Raw genomic sequence first — 22323 nt, 5'->3', positions numbered from 1 at the left:
CTGCTGTCTACTTGTTCCTAATAAATACAGATGCTCCTGGGCATTTGGGGCTCAAGCTGATCTCTGCTGACAGGTGGCGTGACCCCCCGAGTCCAGATGCTCTTCACCAGTTCTTCAGTGTCCTGTCTCTTTACTTCTCGGATCCTGCACCTCAGCACAGCATAAGGGACACCGCACGACCCTGTGAGGCCCTAAAGCCCTACATCCCTCCACCCTAAGTTGAGTTCTAAACACCAAAACCAGCCTGTAACTGATTACAAGCAGTTATAGTTTGCAACCTATTACATCTGGGCTAAAGGTGTCTGGGGATCAAAAATTATGAGGCTAACTGAAACAATGAGCTCATGAAAATTCAAATTCTTTACGCTTACCAATTTAATCATTCACAATGAGCTCACAATCAGAGAACACATACTCTCTCCATGAATTCTCCCTTTCAAGGTACATTCACAGCCTAAAGATACCAGAAGTTATTTCCTTTAGGAACAAATTTACTGATTGACAAATAAGCACCCACACAGGAAGAATGTTAGGGTGGCTGGAAATAACAGACATTCAAATGCATCACATGGTTTAAAGAGGGGCCTAGTTTTACTGAATCCATTCCAGAGTCAGAAACAGGATGTTAGGAAGTGTGATAGGTGGTGCATGAGACTCCTCCTGAAGAATCCCTATGGGATGGTAACTTAGGTTCAAGTCCAGTCAAGTCAAGAATAATAATGATGTTTGAAGATAAGGGGAATGAAATACACATAGAGGCATCCTAGGATGCTCCAGCTCCAAAAAGGATTAATCTGCTTCTTCAATTGTGAGGCCTGTGGTAGACCCTCCAGGCACATATCCAGCTCCACAGGTAGGCCCAGTGCATCCTCCTTGGTAGAGTTTTGTGATGATGGGGTTACACATCTGCTCCAATTCCTTTCTCTTATGATCGAACTCATCTTTCTCTGCCAGTTGATTGGCCTCCAGCCATGAAAGGACTTCGTTGCATTTATCCAGTATTTTCTTTTTATCAGACTCACTAATCTTGCCCTTCAAACCTTCATCACTCACAGCACTCTTCATGTTAAAAGCATAGGATTCTAAGGCATTCTTTGCAGCAATTTTCTCCCTCTGGACCTCATCTTCAGCTTTATATTTCTCAGCATCCAGAACCATGCGCTCAATCTCCTCCTTGCTCAGGCGGCCCTTGTCGTTGGTGATGGTTATCTTGTTGGCCTTGCCCGTGCTCTTGTCCATGGCTGTGACATTGAGAATACCATTGGCATCAATGTCAAAGGTCACCTCGATCTGAGGAACTCCCCTGGGTGCTGGAGGGATTCCAGTCAGGTCAAAGCGCCCCAGCAAGTTGTTGTCCTTCGTCATAGCCCTCTCGCCCTCATACACCTGGATCAGCACCCTGGGCTGGTTGTCGGAGTAGGTGGTGAAGATCTGTGTCTGTTTGGTGGGGATGGTGGAGTTGCGCTTGATCAGGACAGTCATCACGCCCCCGGCCGTCTCCAGCCCCAGCGACAGTGGAGCCACATCCAGCAGCAGCAGGTCCTGTACCTTCTCAGACTTGTCCCCCATTAGGATGGCTGCCTGCACCGCAGCCCCATATGCTACTGCTTCATCAGGGTTGATGCTCTTGTTGAGATCACGTCCATTAAAGTGGTCCTGAAGCAGCCGCTGCAACTTGGGGATGCGGGTGGACCCCCCTACTAAAACAATGTCATGGATTTTAGCCTTATCCAACTTGGCATCCCGAAGAGCTTTTTCTACAGGCTCCAGGGTGCCCCTAAACAGGTCTGCACACAACTCTTCAAATCGAGCTCTGGTGATGGATGTGTAGAAGTCAATGTCTTCATAAAGTGAATCAATTTCTAGGTTGGCCTGGGTGCTGGACGACAGAGTCCTCTTGGCCCTCTCACAGGCGGTGCGCAGCCGCCTTACGGCTCGCTTATTCTGGCTGATGTCCTTCTTGTGCTTCCTCTCGAACTCTTCTAAGAAGAGGCTCACAAGCCTGTTGTCAAAGTCCTCCCCACCCAGGTGGGTGTCCCCAGCAGTGGCCTTTACCTCAAAAATCCCATCATCTATGGTCAGAATTGACACATCAAATGTGCCTCCACCCAGATCAAAGATCAAGACATGTCGTTCTCCTTGACCTCCTTTATCTAAACCATAGGCAATGGCAGCGGCTGTGGGCTCATTGATGATTCTTAGCACATTGAGTCCAGCAATCACACCTGCATCCTTAGTGGCCTGACGTTGAGAGTCATTGAAATAGGCTGGCACAGTAATCACTGCATTGGTGATAGTGTGGCCCAAAAAAGCCTCAGCAGTCTCCTTCATCTTAGTCAGTACCATCGAAGAGATTTCCTCAGGGTAGAAAGCTTTATTCTCCCCTTTGTAGGACACAAGCACTTTGGGCTTGCCTCCTTCATTGATCACTTGAAAAGGCCAAAGTTTCATATCTGATTGTACAACAGGATCATTAAATTTCCTGCCGATCAGACGTTTGGCATCAAAGACAGTGTTCTGGGGATTCACAGCCACCTGGTTCTTGGCTGCATCCCCGATGAGCCGCTCAGTGTCTGTGAAGGCCACGTAGCTGGGGGTGGTGCGGTTGCCCTGGTCGTTGGCAATGATCTCCACCTTGCCGTGCTGGAACACTCCCACGCAGGAGTAGGTGGTGCCTAGGTCGATGCCTATGGCGATTCCCTGGGCAGTAGCCATGGTTCTCTGAGGCCTATGGAGAAAGAATGAGATACGGTTTTGGCAGATTGCTTTTCAATGTTATTTATTTTTTTGAGACAGGGTCTTTCTCTGTCACCCAGATTGGAGTGCAGAGATGCAGTCATGGCTCACTGCAGCCTTGAACTCCTGGGCTTCAGAGATCTTCCTGCCTCAGCCTCCAGAGTAGCTGGAGACATCATGCCTGGATAATTTTTTTTTCCTTTGAGATGGAGTCTTGCTCTCTTGCCCAGGCTGGAATGCAGTGGTGAGATCTAGGCTCACTGCAACCTCGACCTCCTGAGTTCAAGCGATTCTCCTGTCAGCCTCCCAAGTAGTTGGGATTACGGGGGCGCCACCATACTCAGCTAATTTTTGTGTTTTTAGTAGAGATGGGGTTTCAGTTTCATTATGTTGGCCAGGCTGGTCTTGAACTCCTGACCTCAGGTGATCCGCCTACCTTAGCCTCCCAAAGTGCTAGGATTACAAGAGTGAGCCACTGTGACCCGCCATCTGCCTGGCTAATTTTTAAATTTTGTGTACAGATGGGGTCTCGCTATGTTGCTCAAGCTAGTCTCAAACTCCTAGGCTGAAACGATCCTCCTGCCCCAGCCTCCCCAAGTACTGGGATTATAGGAGTGAATACCTTACCTGGCCTATTTTTTATTATGATAAAATACAAGCAAAATATACCTTTTTTTTTTTTTTGAGACAGTCTTACACTGTCGCACAGGCTGGAGTGCAGAGGTGCAATCTTTGCTCACTGCAACCTCTGCCTCCTGGGTTCAAGCAATTCTCCTGCCTCAGCCTCCCAAGTAGCTGGGATTACAAGTGCCTGCCACCACACCTGGCTAATTTTTTGTATTTTTGGTAGAGATGGGGTTTCACTATGTTGGCCAGGCTGGAAAATATACCATCTTAACCATTTTTAAGTGTATAGTTTGGTAGTGAGTTCAATCACAGTGGTGTTCAACCAATTTCTAGAATTCTGTTCATCTCGTAAAACTGAAGAGGTATACTCATTAAGCAACTCCCATTTTCCCCTCCCCTCAGCCCTTGGTAACTACCGTTCTTTTGTCTTATTTTGTCATGTAGGCTGCACTGCAGTGGTATGATCATGGCTAACTGCAGTCTTGATCTCCCAGGCTCAAGTAATCCTTCCGTCTAAGCCTCCCAAGTAGCTGGGACCACAGACGAATGCCACCACACCCAGCTAATTTTTTATTTTTTGTAGAGACAGGGTCTCTCTATGTTGCCCAGGCTAGTTTCCAACTGCTGGGATCAAGGAAAGCTCCTCCTGCTTCCTATTCACCGAGTGTTAGGAGTGTTAGGATTATAGACTGGAGCCAAGGCACCTGACCTTTTTTTTCTATCACTATGAATGTGACTACTCTTGTAACTTCATATAAGAAGAATTATACAGTATTTGTCCTTTTGTGACTTTGCTTACTTCACTTAGCTTATGTATACAAGTTTCATCCATGTAGTAACATGTCAGAATTTCCTTCCTAAGGCTGAGGAATATTTATTATATTTTATATGCCACATTTTCTTTTTTGAGACGGAGTTTCACTCTTGTCACACAGACTCAAGTGCAATGGCATGGTCACGACTCACTGCAAACTCTGCCTCCCAGATTCAAGTGATTCTCCTGCCTCAGTCTCCTGAGTAGCAGGGATTACAGGCGCCTACCACCACGTCCAGCTAATTTTTTGTATTTTTAGTAGAGATGGGGTTTCACTGTGTTGACCAGGCTGGTCTCCGACTCTTGACCTCAAGTGATACACCTACCTTTGCCTCCCAATGTGCTGGGAATACAGGCATGGCTGGAATCATCACGCCCAGACGCCCAGCCTTTTATTTTTATTTTTTTGAGACAGGAGTCTTGCTATGTCACCCAGGTCGGAGTGCAGTGGCATGATCTCAGCTCACTGCAACCTCCACCTCCTGGGTTCGAGCAATTCTCCTACCTCAGCCTCCCGAGTAGCTGGGACTTACAGGCATGTACTGCCACGCCCAGAATATTTTTGGTTTAAGCCTGAGGTTTGGGGGCCTTGGCTGACACGGGAAGGAGGAGCGCTTGTATTTTAGTACAGATAGAGATTTACTATGTTGGCCAGACTGATCTGGAACTCCTGACCTCAAGTGATCCGCCCACCTCGACCTCCCAGAGTTCTGGGATTACAGACGTGAGCCACCACGCCCGGCCTATATACTACATTTTGCTTATCATTTTGCTTATCCATCTCCCGATGGACAAAGGTTAACTGAATAATGTTGCTATGAACAAACCTATACAAATATATGGAGACGCTACTGTCAATGGTATGGTGCTTTTTGGACAGGGTAGACAAAAGCATTCTCAGCTACTCAAAGGAGGTGGGAAGCAAGTAGCTGTATATTGTTTTCAATTTCCCAGGGGACCTGATTCTACTGTCCTGTTCCTATGTCTGTGATACATTTTATTGTGGGATTCTATCTGTTTATGATCCAAAAGTTGTGTACATTCTGGTCTCTTCAAGAGACATCAGCCTCTACACTCGAGTTTTGCTGCCTTCCAGGAATACTATCCTCTATTAGGTGTTCATCGGCAGTAAATTCAGGCCAGGCTGAAAATGGCTGCTAGAAACCCAATCAAGCCCTCGAGTTTTCTCAAAAGAGATGGCACTCCAGACAGTATCTCCTTCTCCTAAATAAAGCCCCTGTATTCTACAGACAATAACCGATTAATAAAGGGTTTAGGGTCTACCCGTCTCCACACCCGCAGATTCCTAGGCTGCACTCCCTTCCCCCGCCTCCCCGATACCCCGCCTCCCTCATTCTGGCAGCTCTGACCAATCTCAGCCATCTTAGCTTTCCCCAAGTGCTCCTCCTTCCCGTATCAACCAACGCCCCCATACCGCAGGCCTAAACCAACTAGGGAACTTTCCAGTACTTTCCCAAACAAGGACCTACTGGGCCTTGCAGGTTCAGGATCAATCAGATCCCTACTGGCTCACCTAGTCTTGCGACGCCTTCGCTTCACTTTGGAAACGTTCAGATTATGGAGCCCGGCGAGTAGGTGGGGGCTCCCTCAATATCAAACTACGCAGCCGGCGTCCCCCCACCCCCCACCCGGCCCCTCACTGCAAATTTGAGCCGGCTCCAACTCAGTTATCTTATTCCAAACTGGCCCATGAGGTCAGAGAAAGTGTGTCCATTGTAACGTCTCTGTCCATTGTAACGTGGCCAGGCGTCGTCAACACAAACGTCCGCACCCTCCCCTGGACGCACGTCACCCACTCCCCTCACCATCCCCCCGGCCCACAACTGCGCAGGCCCAGCAAGCCCCCAAAATTACAAGCCCAGGGCCAACCCTTCCTGTCAATTAGGCGCTGAAGGGCAGGCGGCCCGCATCGCCAAGGAGACCAACACCCTTCCCACCGCCACGCCCCCTTTCTCTCAGGGCCCCTGTCCCGTCCAGTGAATCCCAGAAGAATCTGGAGAGTTCTGAGCAGGGGGCGGCACCCTGGCCTCTGATTGGTCCAAGGGAGGCTGGGGGCAGGACAGAAGCCGAAACCCCTGGAATATTCCCGACCTGGCAGCCGCATCAGCTCGGTGATTGGCTCAGAAGGGAAAAGGCGGGCCTCCGCTACGACTTATAAAAGCCGAGGGGCGCGCGGTCCGGTAAACCGCCAGCCTCAGAAGCGGGTGTTTCGGTTTTTTGGCGTCTCCTATAGCCACTCCCGCGGTCCCAAGGCTTCCCGCAGGGAACCTGTGCGGCTCCAGGCAGCGGCGCATAGACTTTCCGGCGTCCGGAAGGAGCGAGCTCTCGTCGCGGAACCCGTCCGCCGTTTCCAGGCTCGAATCTCAGAGGAGCGCAGCAGACAGAGCGGGGCACCGGCATGGCCAAAGCCGCGGCGATCGGCATCGACCTGGGCACCACCTACTCCTGCGTGGGGGTGTTCCAGCACGGCAAGGTGGAGATCATCGCCAACGACCAGGGCAACCGCACCACCCCCAGCTACGTGGCCTTCACGGACACCGAGCGGCTCATCGGGGATGCGGCCAAGAACCAGGTGGCGCTGAACCCGCAGAACACCGTGTTTGACGCGAAGCGACTGATCGGCCGCAAGTTCGGCGACCCGGTGGTGCAGTCGGACATGAAGCACTGGCCGTTCCAGGTGATCAACGACGGAGACAAGCCCAAGGTGCAGGTGAGCTACAAGGGGGAGACCAAGGCGTTCTACCCCGAGGAGATCTCGTCTATGGTGCTGACCAAGATGAAGGAGATCGCCGAGGCGTACCTGGGCTATCCGGTGACCAACGCGGTGATCACCGTGCCGGCCTACTTCAACGACTCGCAGCGCCAGGCCACCAAGGATGCGGGGGTGATCGCGGGGCTCAACGTGCTGCGGATCATCAACGAGCCCACGGCCGCCGCCATCGCCTACGGCCTGGACCGAAGCGGCAAGGGGGAGCGCAACGTGCTCATCTTTGACCTGGGCGGGGGCACCTTCGACGTGTCCATCCTGACCATCGACGACGGCATCTTCGAGGTGAAGGCCACGGCCGGGGACACCCACCTGGGTGGGGAGGACTTTGACAACAGGCTGGTGAACCACTTCGTGGAGGAGTTCAAGAGGAAACACAAGAAGGACATCAGCCAGAACAAGCGAGCCGTGAGGCGGCTGCGCACCGCCTGCGAGAGGGCCAAGAGGACCCTGTCGTCCAGCACCCAGGCCAGCCTGGAGATCGACTCCCTGTTTGAGGGCATCGACTTCTACACGTCCATCACCAGGGCGAGGTTCGAGGAGCTGTGCTCCGACCTGTTCCGAAGCACCCTGGAGCCCGTGGAGAAGGCTCTGCGCGACGCCAAGCTGGACAAGGCCCAGATCCACGACCTGGTCCTGGTCGGGGGCTCCACCCGCATCCCCAAGGTGCAGAAGCTGCTGCAGGACTTCTTCAACGGGCGCGACCTGAACAAGAGCATCAACCCCGACGAGGCTGTGGCCTACGGGGCGGCGGTGCAGGCAGCCATTCTGATGGGAGACAAGTCTGAGAACGTGCAGGACCTGCTGCTGCTGGACGTGGCTCCCCTGTCGCTGGGGCTGGAGACGGCCGGGGGCGTGATGACTGCCCTGATCAAGCGCAACTCCACCATCCCCACCAAGCAGACGCAGATCTTCACCACCTACTCCGACAACCAGCCCGGGGTGCTGATCCAGGTGTATGAGGGCGAGAGGGCCATGACCAAGGACAACAACCTGTTGGGGCGCTTCGAGCTGAGCGGCATCCCTCCGGCCCCCAGAGGCGTGCCCCAGATCGAGGTGACCTTCGACATCGACGCCAACGGCATCCTGAACGTCACGGCCATGGACAAGAGCACGGGCAAGGCCAACAAGATCACCATCACCAACGACAAGGGCCGCCTGAGCAAGGAGGAGATCGAGCGCATGGTGCAGGAGGCGGAGAAGTACAAGGCGGAGGACGAGGTGCAGCGCGAGAGGGTTTCAGCCAAGAACGCCCTGGAGTCGTACGCCTTCAACATGAAGAGCGCCGTGGAGGATGAGGGGCTCAAAGGCAAGATCAGCGAGGCGGACAAGAAGAAGGTGCTGGACAAGTGTCAGGAGGTCATCTCGTGGCTGGACGCCAACACCCTGGCCGAGAAGGACGAGTTTGAGCACAAGAGGAAGGAGCTGGAGCAGGTGTGTAACCCGATCATCAGCGGACTGTACCAGGGTGCGGGTGGTCCCGGGCCTGGGGGCTTTGGGGCTCAGGGCCCCAAGGGAGGGTCTGGGTCAGGCCCCACCATTGAGGAGGTGGATTAGGGGCGTTCCCAAGATTGCTGTTTTTGTTTTGGAGGCTCAAGTCTTTGCATCTCCTAATATTTCTGTTTGTCAGTTCTCTGTTTCCTGTGTTTGCAAGGTTGCAACTTTATTGGTGAAGTACTAAATGTAACTTTTTTGGTGAAGTACTGAACTTGCTTTTTCCAATCTCTATATGTAGAGATGAATTCATACTGCCATCTTTTGACCATTTCTTCTTGTAATACACTGAACTCAGGCCATTTTTTAAGTTGGTTATTTCAGAGTAAATAAATAATTCAAGTGATGCCTTGTGTTCCTTTTATTTTGTCGTCAGTAGGGTCTGCATAGGTTGTCCTTCTCATAGCATCTAAAACTGAATTATATTTTTGCTTGCAGTAAGGGCAGAAATTGCAGAAGCATGTGATCGATTTGTGCTAGATAAATGGTATCCTTCAGTAAAGCTTCTTGATTCTGGCTGGGAGCAGGAGTGGTGTCTCAAGCCTGTAATCCCAGCACTTTGGGAGGCTGAGGTGGGTGAATCACTTGAGGTCAGGAGACCAACCTGGCTAATATGGTGAAACCTTGTCTCTACCAAAAAAAAAAAAAAAATTAACCGAGTATGGTCCCAGCTACTAGGGAGGCTGAGGCAGGAGAATTACTTGAACCCAGGAAGCAGAGGTTGCAGTGAGCCGAGATAGTGCCATTGCACTCTAGCCTAGGTGTCACAGATTTCAACTCAAAAAAAAAAAAAAAAAAAAAAAAAAACCTTGATTGTGAGTGGGTTTAGCCTGAGGGTACAGAAAAAGTTAACACTTGGGAGGGTAGCCTCAAGGTAGTGGTTGTGTGGGGGTAGACCTGTGTAAGATTGGTCTATTGGTCTCAAAAGGAGTGGGGTGGGGTGGGGTGGGGTGGGGTGGGGCAATGTTTCTGCAAAAGTGGTCAAAAACGATGCAGTTAGATGGGAGGCCAGTGTTCCTGCCTCCTGTAGGTACACCTGATATGCTCATGAACTTGATATTTAATCTAGATTCAACATGGAATGGAAGGAGTGTCCTAAATTTGAAAGTGAAAAAATAGGGGTACATGCACTGGCTTGCTGAGTTATGCACATGTGCCTTAGTTGTCATCTTTTAAAATGGAAGGGTTTGGCTTGATGCCTCTTTTATGACTGAAAGCATACTGAAATAGAAATGCCACATTCTTAGCAGTTATCACCTACAATTTTAAGTACCCCAGTGAGCACCCGAGCCAGGAAGACCTACATACAGACTCCACTCACATGCACTTTCGCTTGGAGATGCTTCATGCCCCAGCTACTAGCACCCAAGAAGTAATTCCCTCCTTGTTGGCAAACCAAACTCACGGAGTGAGCCCCTTTAAAAATAAATAGTATCTAAGGGCGATGAAAATGTTTTGGAACCAGATGGAGTTGATGGTTGCATAACACTGTAAAGGTCAAGGCTGCAGTGAATCATGACCACAACACTGCACATTCCAGCCTGAGCAACAGAGTGAGACCCTGTCTCTTAAAAAAAAAAAAAAGGCTGGGCGAGGTGGCTCGTGCCCGTAATCCCAGCACTTTGGGAGGCCAAGGCAGGGGCAGATCATGAGATCAGGAGTTTGAGACCAGCCTGACCAACAGGGTGAAGCCCTGACTCTACTAAAAATACAAAATTTAGCCTTTTGTGGTGGTGTGCGCCTGTAATCCCAGCTACTCAGGAGCCTGAGGCAGGAGAACACTTGAACTCAGGAGGTGTAGGTTACAGTGAGCCGAGATTGTGCCACTGCACTCCATCCTGGGCAACAGAGTAAGACTGTCTCAAAAAATCAACTGTATCAATAATTCATAAAAGCACTTTATGAGCTTATGTGTGCCTCAAAGCCCATCAAACCATTCACTAAATACTTGTTAAGAAGAAAATCCAGTGTTATGGGAAAGGACACATACAGGTAGACCTTGCCTTGGAAGTTTGGAAATGGAAAATAAATATGAGTAGTTAGGTTTCCAGACCGGCCTATGGAGGAACACTTATCTCTTATGGTAGTTAAACTGTAATACTGTAGACTCTGTGGCCACAATGTAAATCAATCTTCATTGGAATATGCCTTCGCTATAGGACCTCCTCTCCCCTTCAGAGCTGCAGTAGCACTTATGACTGATCTGCAGACCCTATAGTGACTCTAAACCAGGAGTCACTACCACTACTGTGTCATGGGGTGGGGAAAAGGGTAGTTGGAAAAGGGTGGCGATTGGGAAGGAACTACCAAAGCCTTTGTTGACACACTAGAGAGATCATCAGACATAACATTGAATGGACACAATAAGAGAGTTCCTATGACCCTGTCAGTGAACGTTATTAGTAGGTGTTTTAACAAGAAATACATATGAATTACTGCTTGCCTGCATACCCTAGCACAGAGTACTGTACCTTGAAATATTCACTTTGTTCCATCTGTAAGAGGCAAAAAATATTTATTAAAGAATATTAAAAAAATACACTTTATAACCTCAAGAAAAGAGGTTGAGGGAGCTGTAGAACTAGCAAAGAGAATGCAGTCCCATCTGTGAACGAAGTGATGTTTTGAGTAGCAGAAGAACTTTGAGGGAGGAAGAGTGCAATAGGAAAAATAACTACAGGTGTGGAAAAACACATATTAATAAGGTATCTTCTCGATTCCAATCACCTCCTGCCTTCCTATGCCAGGCCTCAGAAGGCAGCAGGCTATGATAACAAATTTGATTTTATATGGCTTTTGAGCCCAGGATTTTACTTTATTAGTAACATATATACTTAATGTTATTCCTGGTCTTTAGAGTGCTTGTCATCCTCAAAAGATGAAAAAGATACCAAAACAACACAAAATTAACTACAGTATTTTATAGATGTGAGAGAAGTGGGCAGAAATATTATGACTTTAGGCTAGAAGAGGAAATGAGGTTACCTAAAGGGGGAGCCAATATTGGCGATTTCTGAGGGAGCGATCCTTACGTGAGCATAAAAAATGGTGAGAGCCACCATTCCTCCCGCTAACTAATCTAAATCCGTCCCCTTGGGAAATGCTCCTGAGGTATCTATCAGGTGTAGTTCAGCCAGAGGGAGCAAGCCCACCGGGTCCTCGTCCTTTCCTAGCATCACAACTTAAAGGGATGTTTGAGGAGTAGGGCAGCGGAGCATTCAAGACACCGAGTTAAACCCGCCCCACTCCACTGGCCCACGTCCAGACCCATCAAGAACTGGAGGAGAGAAGAGCCGGGCACGGTGGCGCGGGCCTGGGGTCCCAGCTACCCGGGAGGCTGAGGCGGGAGGATCGCTTGAACCTGGGAGATCAAGGCTGCAGTGAGCCGTGATTGTGCCACTGCACTCCAGCCTGGGAGACAGAGCGAGACCTTGTCTCAAAAAAAGTTAAAAAAAAAAAAAAAAAAAAAAAAATTGGAAGGGAGGGCACCGGGGGAGGGATGGAGGAAGTTCACAGGTTGGGATGAAGGAGGAGCCCAGCAACCGAGACTCACTCCTGAGAGTCTAATTTTCTTACTTTCCTGATGCCTCACGGGCCGAGGGACTAGAACCAGGCGCGGAGCTGACGGCAGGGAAAAGCCCACCGACTCCGTCCCCTCCTCTCCCATCAGTCGCGCGACTCGGCGCAGACGGGTGCGCGCTGGCCGCGGGCTGTGGGGACCTTTTCTACTCGCCTTTAGCCACACAATGCATCTGATTTAGTTGTACGAAAGTTAACAAAACTCTCCAATATTTTCGTCTTTTAAGTTACCTAGCATGAGAAAAACTAGAAAGGTCTTTTTTCTTCCTTTAATCCGTTTTTGGAAAAAAACATCCGAAAACACAGGCGCCGGACGGGCAGCCCCGCAGCCAGCCCCGCCCTCGGTCCCCAGCAGTCTTGCCTATTCTTCCCCATTACCACCCCCTACACCCGCTTTTTCGCCCTTGGGGCTCAGGCCCTTTTCCCCGTTGCTGACTCTGCCCGAAGTTTCTAGACTTTTCTGACCTCCAAGGTGGGAACTGCTGTGTCATTCTTAGGGACACTCCCCAATAAACTGCGTCACCCAAGGCTCTCTCCCTCCCCTCGCCAACCCGCCCTAGAACTTCAAGCTTAGTCAGACTCTACATTTAACGTCCAGAAGATTTTGTGAACTGTGTGCCAGCCTTGCCATAGTAACGGGGCTCCCCCCTCCTTTCCTCTCTTTCTGCCTGGGCAGTCTGTTCTATCAGAAAGGAGAGGCAGGGCCGGGAGAGCTGGAAGGTGGAGAAGGCAAGAGATTGTAGGAGCTGTGGTCTTGAGTCTGTAGAATGGAGCAGCAGCCAGGAGGGGAGTCCCTGGCTTATCACAACCCGTAGTGCCCTTAATGCTCGTAGAGGCCAGCACTGTGTTCATTTGTTTTTCTCCTTAGAGAATAAAACAATTAGGTCTAACCACAAAATGAAAATCAAATAAAATCCAGTTAGGTTGATGAGCCAGAGTGGGAAGGAGTACAAAATGAGTGTGAAAACGTGTGGGTCCAATCACCAGTTCTGTAACCTGTCATCTGGGTGATCACATCAAGCCACTGAACTTTTTTGATCCTTGGTGCTGTCTTTGAAAATGAAAAGGTTTGACTGAATGACCTGTGCCAGCAGTTCTTAGGACAGTTTTTACATTAAGCTGAACGCAGCAGCTATAATCCTAATAATGGTCCCCAACTTTTAAACACCTCAATAAGAATGACTACGAGTCATATCTGAGAGTATGGGATCCCCCATAAAAGGAGGGAGGTCATATTTTCTTTGATCACGTAGGGAAAACAAAAGTGTTTTTCCGAGACAGGATCTCTGTCGCCCAGGCTGGAGTGCAGTGGTGTGATCATAGCTCACTGAAGCCTTGGCCTCTTGTGCTCAAGTGATCCTCCTGCATCAGCCTTCCAAATAGCTGGGACTACAGGCACCCGCCACTGCGCCCAGCTAATTTTTAAAGTTTTTGGGGCTGGGCGCAGTAGCTCACGCCTGTAATCCCAGCACTTTGGGAGGCCGAGGCAGGTGGATCACAAGGTCAAGATATCGAGACCATCCTGGTCAACGTGGTGAAACCCTGTCTCTACTAAAAATATAAAAAAATTAGCTGGGCATGGTGGCGCGTGCCTGTAGTCCCAGCTACTTAGGAGGCTGAGGCAGGAGAATTGCCTGAACCCAGGAGGCAGAGGTTGCGGTGAGCCGAGATCGTGCCATTGCACTCCAGCCTGGGTAACAAGAGCGAAACGCCGTCTCAAAAGATAAAAATAAAAATAAATAAATAAATAAATAAGTAAAGTTTTTGGTAGAGGTGTAGCGTAGTGTCTCACTATGTTGCCCAGGCTGATCTTGGACTCCTGAGTTCAAGTGCCTGCCTTGGCTTCCTAAAACACTGGGATTATAGGCCTGAGGTGGAAGGTGGAGAGGGCAAGAGCTGTGGTCGTGAGTCTGAAGAGTGCAGCAGCCAGGAGGGACGTCTACACCCACCACACCCAGTCCAGATATTGTTAATTCTGTTTTAGAGATGAACACGTAGAAACTTGTGTAATTTAGTCAATTTACAAGTGCTTCCTTCTTGAAAAGAAAAACAGCCTCACCAAAGAAGTAGAGCGCATATCCAGAATTTTCCCTTCCCAGATTTTTTCTCTCCATGCTGCTGGAAATGGTCAGGGTTCTCTTTATCATTAAAGCATGTGTCACTCATTCAGTTAAGAATGCCTGGCTCTAGATTTCATATCAATTAATTCTTTTGCTTTCTTCTGGATAAACTTAAAATTATACCATCTTTTATTTTCATTTATCTATTTATTTTTTGAGACAGAGTCTTATTCTATCAGGCTGGAGTGCAATGGCGCAATCTCACTGCAACCTTCGCCTCCCGGGTTCAAGTGATTCTCCTGCCTCAGCCTCCCAAGTAGCTGGGATTACAGGTTTGCGCCACAATGTCTGGCTAATTTTTGTATTTTTTAGTGGAGTCGGGGTTTTGCCATGTTAGCCAGGCTGGTCTCGAACTCCTGACCTCAGGTGATCCACCCGCCTTGGCCTCCCAAAGTGCAGGGATTACAGGCTTGAGCCACCATGCCCAGCCTATACCACCTTTTAAAATGAACAAAATTAAGAAAACTGTTTGAGGAACTATAAAAAGGAGAGGGAGAGGGAAGGAAAAGACCCTGCAGCGTCAGCCTGAAGAAAGCTCCCCTCCCCAACACTGCTGTAGCAGTCATGTTCTTGGCACCCCCTCTTCAGTTCTCTTGCCCCCTTGAAAGCACCTGAACTGGCTTTCAGGTTGGGGAATCTGAGCTCTGATCCTTCCAAACACAGAATTCAATAAAACCCTAATTTTGAAATTAATTACATTAAAGTTCTGAAAAATCTCCTGGGGTTCTTATATATTCACCTTAGACTGCGATTAGACTTGTGACTCGATTTCTGCCTTGGGAAGCACACAGTCTAAAAGGAAAGAAAAGGCCAGTGCAATGGCTCATGCCTGTAATCCCAGCACTTAGAGAAGCTGAGACGGGCAGATCACCTGAGGGCAAGAGTTTGAGACCAGCCTGGCGAAACCCCGTTGCTACTAAAAATACAAAAATTAGCCAGGCACAGTGGCGCGTGCCTGAAATCCCAGCTACTCTGGACGCTGAGGCAGGAGACTTGCTTGACCTCGGTGGGTGGAGGTGGCAGTGAGCCGAGATAGCGCAACTGCGCTCTAGCCTGGGCGACAGAGCGAGGCTCTGTCTCAAAAAAAAAGAAAAAATGAAAATTCAGGTGACCCTCTCCTTGTCAGGAAATGGACAAGGAATATGGACGTATGGGTTTCCAGTCTAGTCCACAGAGGCTTCACTTAAAAGCTAGGTCAACTAGACCAGGCGGGGTGGCTCATGCCTGTAATCCCAGCACTTTGGGAGGCTGAGGCGGGAGGATCACCTGAGGTCAGGATCGACCTGACCAACATGGAGAAACCCTGTCTCTACTAAAAATACAAAATTAGCTGGGTGTGGTGGTTCATGCCTGTAATCCCAGCTACTCAGGAGTCTGAGGCAGAAGAATCACTTGAACCTGGGAGCGGAGGTTGTGGTGAGCTTGAGATCATCCCATTGCATTCCAGCCTGGGCAACAAGAGGGTGGAGGTGGCAGTGAGCCGAAATAGCGCAACTGCGCTCCAGCCTGGGCGACAGAGCGAGGCTCTGTCTCAAAAAAAAAAAAAAAAAAAGAAAAGCTAGGTCAACTATAGCACTGTAGACCCAGACTAGTGCAACTAATTCAAGAAAAGCAGCATTTCTAGTGGATTTTTCTGCTACCCAGAGAACACCAAGATTTGGGGCCCCATCACCACATCTACTTGCCAGGCAGTTGAGACAGTGATGCCCTTTGTTTGCTTCATGCCAATAGAAAGGTTTTTTATTTTCTCCCCCTCCCCCACCCCCCCTTTTTTTTTTCCTCTCAGGAGAATCAGAAAAGTATTTTAAATTGTAGATTTGGAAGAAGGGAAGGAATGAATCCAGAACAGCCAGTGGTAATAGCTGAGGCTGAGGAAGCTTCCAGAGGGAGTGTTGAAGTTAAGGGTCTCTGGAAGTGTTGATACACCACGCAGCTAAGGTGAAAGTTTGGGGGAATCTCCAGCCAGACATTTCATAGAGAAATGTTTGGGAAAATTCCTGAAGTTTAACCAGTTTGACTAGTTTAGAGAGGTGATTCATTAGGGAGCTATTGCTGAGTGTGAAAGTTATCACCTACCTACACATACAGACACATCCAGATTGTTAAACAATTTATTGGTGGGCCGGGCGCGGTGGCTCACTCCTGTAATCCCAGCACTTTGGGAGGTGGAGGCGGGCGAATCATAAGGTCAAGAGATCGAGACCTTCCTGGCCAACATAGTGAAACCCCGTCTCTTAAAAAAAAAAAGAAAAAAAAATTTATTGGCAACATCAGTTTAGATCAGGGAATTAGAAACAAATGAATACTTTAATTCCACAAAGAGGTGTTTTGATAGTGGAAGGTGTGTGTGTTTGTGTGTGCAGGTGTACAAGTGAAGAATGCCAATTGAGCAAAGTGCTCAAAAACATGATTATTCCCTTCATCAATAACTTCTTTCTTCCACCTGTGCTCAAGGAATATTGGCATGGCAATGAGGCTATTTTTTTTCTTTTCTTTTTCTCTCTTTGGTAGATTGTAAACACAGTACTATTCAACCCCCTCACAGTTTCCTTTCAGAAAAAAAGGGGGGGGCAAAAAAATTACTAAATGCAATTGCATTTAAAACAAGAGGAAGGAGAATCCGCAGGAAATTGGAATCTAGTGTAAAAACTTAGACACATTCAACCTGTCAGCATGGCAAAACCCCGTCTCTACTAAAAATACAAAAATTAGCTGGGCGTCGTGGCACGTCCTGTAATTTCAGCTACTCGGGAGGCTGAGGCAGGAGAATTGCTTGAATACTAGAGGCAGAGGTTGCCTTAAGCCGAGATCGCACCACTGCACTCCAGCCTGAGCGACAGAGCTTCAAAACAAACAACCACAAATAACCTGAGATTTTAGAGGAGCTAGTAACCAGAACCTGGGTCACAACCCCTCCTGCTTTCCGACATCACTCCACACAGTTTAATTAAAGAGGACCACCTGTCAAACAGCTGTACTACCTGATATTAGAGTGCTAAACAGCCCCCACACCTCCCTCCCAGGCTCACCATCTTGTTACATTTGACCTAAAAACGGTGGACAGCCTAGGGGTTTCAGGGACAGAAAATCGTATTTGGGACTGTGAGGTCCTAGTCCTACACACTGTCCAGGAGTGAACCAGGAATTGAGGAGAAAGCAGAAAGGGTGTCCCGGAACCCAAGCTAGGAATAGGGAGGGAAACAGAGGAACCCCAAAGGCCTTAAGAATGGCCTACATACTAGAAAAATTTTTTCTAACTCCTGGTTGCAGCAAAGGGGAGCGGCTGAGGGCGGGGGCAGGGATGCGACCGACCCACCCCACCCACTATCCGCTCAGCGCCTCCCTTCCTCCTTGGATGGGTGCCCCGGCCTTGCTAAGAACTGCGGTTTAAACAATTGCTTTCCTTGTGAAAAATTAAAGGCTCCCATCCCCAGATGTCCCATCCTTGTAGGTTAAAGATTATGTCAAAAACTATATTGCATTATCTCTTTACTTCTTCCCATTGCAAATCTAAGATGAAAAAAACATCCGGGAGAGCCCGGCCATTTCTCAGGCAAGACTAAGCCGTTAGGCGCCCCGGAAAGAGGATCCAAAGCTGCCCAATCCTTCACAGACACAGTCCAATCAGAGTCTCTTAGGCACATCGATGCCCCGCCTCCTTCGACAAGCAAGGTAACGTTCGGGTTCTGGTTGTCTCCAAAATCATCCCACCAACCTCGCACCGCCCTAAAATTACAAGCCCAGCGCAGATCCTTCCTGTCAATAAAGGGAAGGCAGCCAGTATCGCCATGGAGACCAACACCCTTCCCACCGCCACGCCCCCTTTCTCTCAGGGCCCCTGTCCCGTCCAGTGAATCCCAGAAGAATCTGGAGAGTTCTGAGCAGGAGGCGGCACTCTGGCCTCTGATTGGTCCAAGGGAGGCTGGGGGCAGGACAGGAGCCGAAACTCCTGGAATATTCCCGACCTGGCAGCCTCATCAGCTCGGTGATTGGCTCAGAAGGGAAAAGGCGGGCCTCCGCTACGACTTATAAAAGCCGAGGGGCGCGCGGTCCGGAAAACCGCCAGCTTCAGAAGCGGGTGTTTCGGTTTTTTGGCGTCTCCTATAGCCACTCCCGCGGTCCCAAGGCTTTCCGCAGCGAACCTGTGCGGCTCCAGGCAGCGGCGCATAGACTTTCCGGCGTCCGGAAGGAGCGAGCTTTCGTCGCGGATCCCGTCCGCCGTTTCCAGGCCCGAATCTCAGAGGAGCGCCGCAGACAGAGCGGGGCACCGGCATGGCCAAAGCCGCGGCGATCGGCATCGACCTGGGCACCACCTACTCCTGCGTGGGGGTGTTCCAGCACGGCAAGGTGGAGATCATCGCCAACGACCAGGGCAACCGCACCACCCCCAGCTACGTGGCCTTCACGGACACCGAGCGGCTCATCGGGGATGCGGCCAAGAACCAGGTGGCGCTGAACCCGCAGAACACCGTGTTTGACGCGAAGCGGCTGATCGGCCGCAAGTTCGGCGACCCGGTGGTGCAGTCGGACATGAAGCACTGGCCGTTCCAGGTGATCAACGACGGAGACAAGCCCAAGGTGCAGGTGAGCTACAAGGGGGAGACCAAGGCGTTCTACCCCGAGGAGATCTCGTCTATGGTGCTGACCAAGATGAAGGAGATCGCCGAGGCGTACCTGGGCTATCCGGTGACCAACGCGGTGATCACCGTGCCGGCCTACTTCAACGACTCGCAGCGCCAGGCCACCAAGGATGCGGGGGTGATCGCGGGGCTCAACGTGCTGCGGATCATCAACGAGCCCACGGCCGCCGCCATCGCCTACGGCCTGGACCGAAGCGGCAAGGGGGAGCGCAACGTGCTCATCTTTGACCTGGGCGGGGGCACCTTCGACGTGTCCATCCTGACCATCGACGACGGCATCTTCGAGGTGAAGGCCACGGCCGGGGACACCCACCTGGGTGGGGAGGACTTTGACAACAGGCTGGTGAACCACTTCGTGGAGGAGTTCAGGAGGAAACACAAGAAGGACATCAGCCAGAACAAGCGAGCCGTGAGGCGGCTGCGTACCGCCTGCGAGAGGGCCAAGAGGACCCTGTCGTCCAGCACCCAGGCCAGCCTGGAGATCGACTCCCTGTTTGAGGGCATCGACTTCTACACGTCCATCACCAGGGCGAGGTTCGAGGAGCTGTGCTCCGACCTGTTCCGAAGCACCCTGGAGCCCGTGGAGAAGGCTCTGCGCGACGCCAAGCTGGACAAGGCCCAGATCCACGACCTGGTCCTGGTCGGGGGCTCCACCCGCATCCCCAAGGTGCAGAAGCTGCTGCAGGACTTCTTCAACGGGCGCGACCTGAACAAGAGCATCAACCCCGACGAGGCTGTGGCCTACGGGGCGGCGGTGCAGGCAGCCATCCTGATGGGAGACAAGTCTGAGAACGTGCAGGACCTGCTGCTGCTGGACGTGGCTCCCCTGTCGCTGGGGCTGGAGACGGCCGGGGGCGTGATGACTGCCCTGATCAAGCGCAACTCCACCATCCCCACCAAGCAGACGCAGATCTTCACCACCTACTCCGACAACCAGCCCGGGGTGCTGATCCAGGTGTATGAGGGCGAGAGGGCCATGACCAAGGACAACAACCTGTTGGGGCGCTTCGAGCTGAGCGGCATCCCTCCGGCCCCCAGAGGCGTGCCCCAGATCGAGGTGACCTTCGACATCGACGCCAACGGCATCCTGAACGTCACGGCCATGGACAAGAGCACGGGCAAGGCCAACAAGATCACCATCACCAACGACAAGGGCCGCCTGAGCAAGGAGGAGATCGAGCGCATGGTGCAGGAGGCGGAGAAGTACAAGGCGGAGGACGAGGTGCAGCGCGAGAGGGTTTCAGCCAAGAACGCCCTGGAGTCGTATGCCTTCAACATGAAGAGCGCCGTGGAGGATGAGGGGCTCAAAGGCAAGATCAGCGAGGCGGACAAGAAGAAGGTGCTGGACAAGTGTCAGGAGGTCATCTCGTGGCTGGACGCCAACACCCTGGCCGAGAAGGACGAGTTTGAGCACAAGAGGAAGGAGCTGGAGCAGGTGTGTAACCCGATCATCAGCGGACTGTACCAGGGTGCGGGTGGTCCCGGGCCTGGGGGCTTTGGGGCTCAGGGCCCCAAGGGAGGGTCTGGGTCAGGCCCCACCATTGAGGAGGTGGATTAGGGGCCTTTGTTCCTCCTAGTATGTTTGTCTTTGATGCGAACTGTTTGGACTCAAGGACTTTGCTGCTGTTTTCCTGTCTTTTCTGTTTCAGCTCTTTGCTGCTTCACTTTTTTGCAAAGTTACGTTGTAATCTGATGGTAATTAGCTGGCTTCATTATTTTTGTAGTACAACCAGTATGTTCATTAGAATTCTTTGCATTTAATGTAAGTTGGTACTGTAAAGGTGTTTTGTTCCCCTCAAATGAATCAACACTGCCACCTTCTGTACGATTTTGTTTTTTTTGCTTTGCAAAGACATACAAAGGCTGAGAATGTATGTTTTTATAATTTGTTTACTTAAATACAAAAAATAAAATGTTAAACTTGTTCTTGTCTGTTGATATGAGGGGATAATGGATATTTGGGGGAGGGATCATGTCTGAATTCCAGACAGTATGAAAATGACAGTACTTCTGAAGAAAGTTATACATGTAAGAATTAGGGCTACAAATATTTTTGTTAGGACTTAATTGTGGGTGTTAAGAGAAATTGCAGGTGCCCGTTTTGATTAGAGTGGGGCTTGTTTCAGGGAAAAGTAGGGGTGGCACCTGCCGAAGGGCGTTGGAGGGGGTGGTTAAGGTGAGTTAACTGGGGTGGGAAGGGGAGGGGTGATGCTGAGAGGGGATATCATGGTCGTTTCTCTCCCTCCTGCACTTAGTGAGTAGAGTCCATAAAAAGATGCTCACTTGGCATAAAAAGTGAGCTTTTTTTTTTTTGGGGGGGGGTGGGGGTTGTTGCTTTGAGGAAAGTTACGCTTTTTTTTTTTGTCTTTTTGTTTTTTTCCTTTTTGTGGAGAACGGGGTCTCACTATATTGCCCAGGCAGGTCTTGAACTCCTGGGCTCAAGCTATCCTCCCGCCTCTGCCTCCCTAAGAGCTGGGATTACAGGCGTGAGCCACAGCGCCCGGCCTTTTTTTTTTTTTTTAATTAAAAGACAGGGTTTCACCATGTTGGCCAGGCTGGTTTTGAACTCCTGATCTCAGGTGATCCGCCCGCCTCGGCCTCACAGAGTGCTGAGATTACAGGCGTGAGCCACCGCGCCCGGCCCACTTTTCTTTTTTTTGTTGTTTTTAGACGGAGTCTCACTCTGTCACCCAGGCTAGAGTGCAGTGGTGCGATATCTGCTTACTGCAACCTCTGCCTCCCGTGTTCAAGTGATTCTCCCTTCTCAGCCCCCTGGAGTAGCTGGGACTACAGGTGCCCACCACCATGCCTGGCTAATATTTTGCATTTTTAGTAGAGACGGGGTTTCACTGTGTTAGGATAGTCTCCATCACCTGACCTCAGCTCATATTCATTTAAATGTGGAATCTAGGCTAGGCGTGGTGGCTCACGCCTATAATCCAAGCACTTTGGAGGCCAAGGTGGGTGGATCACCTGAGGTCAGGAGTTCAAGACCAGCCTGACCAAAATGGTGAAACCCCATATAAAAAAAAAATGTGGAATCTAAACAGTAGAACTCAGAAGTGGAGAAGAAGTGGTGGTTACCAAGAGGCTGTGGGATGGGGGAATGCAAAGATGTGCAAGGGGAATAAAGCCTCAGACAGAAGGAATAAGTTGTATTTTTTTAAAAATGGAATATCGCTCTGTCTCCCAGGCTACAGTATAGTAGAGCTCACTGTAGTATGGAACTCCTGGGTTCAAGCAATCCTCCCACCTTAGCCTCCTGAGTAGTTGGGTCTACAAGCATGTGCTAACTTTTATTTTTTTGTAGATACAAGTCTCGCTCTGTTGCCCAGGTTGGTCTCGAACTTTTTGACTCAAGCTATTCCCTTGCCTACGCCTCCCAAATTACTGGGATTATAGGCGTAAGCCACTGTGCCAGCCTGTTTTTGTTTTTGTGGGGAGGGGTATCTATTGGATGGTATGGTGAACATAGTTAATAGTATGTTGTATATATTTTTATTTCCTTTTTTTTTTTTTTTTTTT

At 50.2% G+C, this 22323-nt stretch overlaps 3 protein-coding genes across 4 annotated transcripts; 2 read left to right on the top strand and 1 right to left on the bottom strand.

Moving 5' to 3' along the window:
* Positions 1-359: 359 nt before the first annotated feature.
* Positions 360-6124, bottom strand: LOC105706364 (heat shock 70 kDa protein 1-like). Of its 2 annotated transcripts, none has more exons than XM_012436701.2 (2): positions 5712-6124; positions 360-2728 (listed from the first exon to the last, which is right to left on the bottom strand). In XM_012436701.2, exon 2 carries the CDS (start codon positions 2713-2715, stop codon positions 790-792), a length of 1926 nt encoding a protein of 641 aa, XP_012292124.1. In that variant the 5' UTR covers positions 2716-2728; positions 5712-6124; the 3' UTR covers positions 360-789. The 2 variants fall into 2 exon arrangements, with proteins under 2 accessions (XP_012292124.1, XP_012292126.1); XM_012436703.2 differs by lacking the exon at positions 5712-6124 and adding an exon at positions 4504-4585 and having other exon boundaries at positions 373-2728.
* Positions 6125-6390: 266 nt separating this feature from the next.
* LOC105706366 (heat shock 70 kDa protein 1A) lies at positions 6391-8806 on the top strand. Its single transcript, XM_012436705.3, has one exon. The coding sequence runs from the start codon at positions 6597-6599 to the stop codon at positions 8520-8522; it is 1926 nt and encodes a 641-aa protein (XP_012292128.1). The 5' UTR covers positions 6391-6596; the 3' UTR covers positions 8523-8806.
* Positions 8807-18214: 9408 nt separating this feature from the next.
* On the top strand, positions 18215-20722 carry LOC105706365 (heat shock 70 kDa protein 1A). The gene has a single exon (XM_012436704.3). The coding sequence runs from the start codon at positions 18431-18433 to the stop codon at positions 20354-20356; it is 1926 nt and encodes a 641-aa protein (XP_012292127.2). The 5' UTR covers positions 18215-18430; the 3' UTR covers positions 20357-20722.
* Positions 20723-22323: the final 1601 nt, after the last annotated feature.

This window comes from Aotus nancymaae, unplaced genomic scaffold (genome assembly GCF_030222135.1).
Source record: "Aotus nancymaae isolate 86718 unplaced genomic scaffold, 86718_ANA_hifiasm-v0.15.2.pri h1tg000040l, whole genome shotgun sequence".
NCBI lineage: Eukaryota > Metazoa > Chordata > Mammalia > Primates > Aotidae > Aotus > Aotus nancymaae.
Note: the sequence above shows the minus strand (reverse complement) of the source record. Positions and strands in the feature narration are given on the sequence as shown.

Excerpts from the sequence above, each read along its gene's own strand:
- LOC105706364 (XM_012436701.2), bottom strand. The coding sequence starts at position 2,715 with ATGGCTACTGCCCAGGGAATCGCCATAGGCATCGACCTAGGCACCACC.
- LOC105706366 (XM_012436705.3), top strand. The coding sequence starts at position 6,597 with ATGGCCAAAGCCGCGGCGATCGGCATCGACCTGGGCACCACCTACTCC.
- LOC105706365 (XM_012436704.3), top strand. The coding sequence starts at position 18,431 with ATGGCCAAAGCCGCGGCGATCGGCATCGACCTGGGCACCACCTACTCC.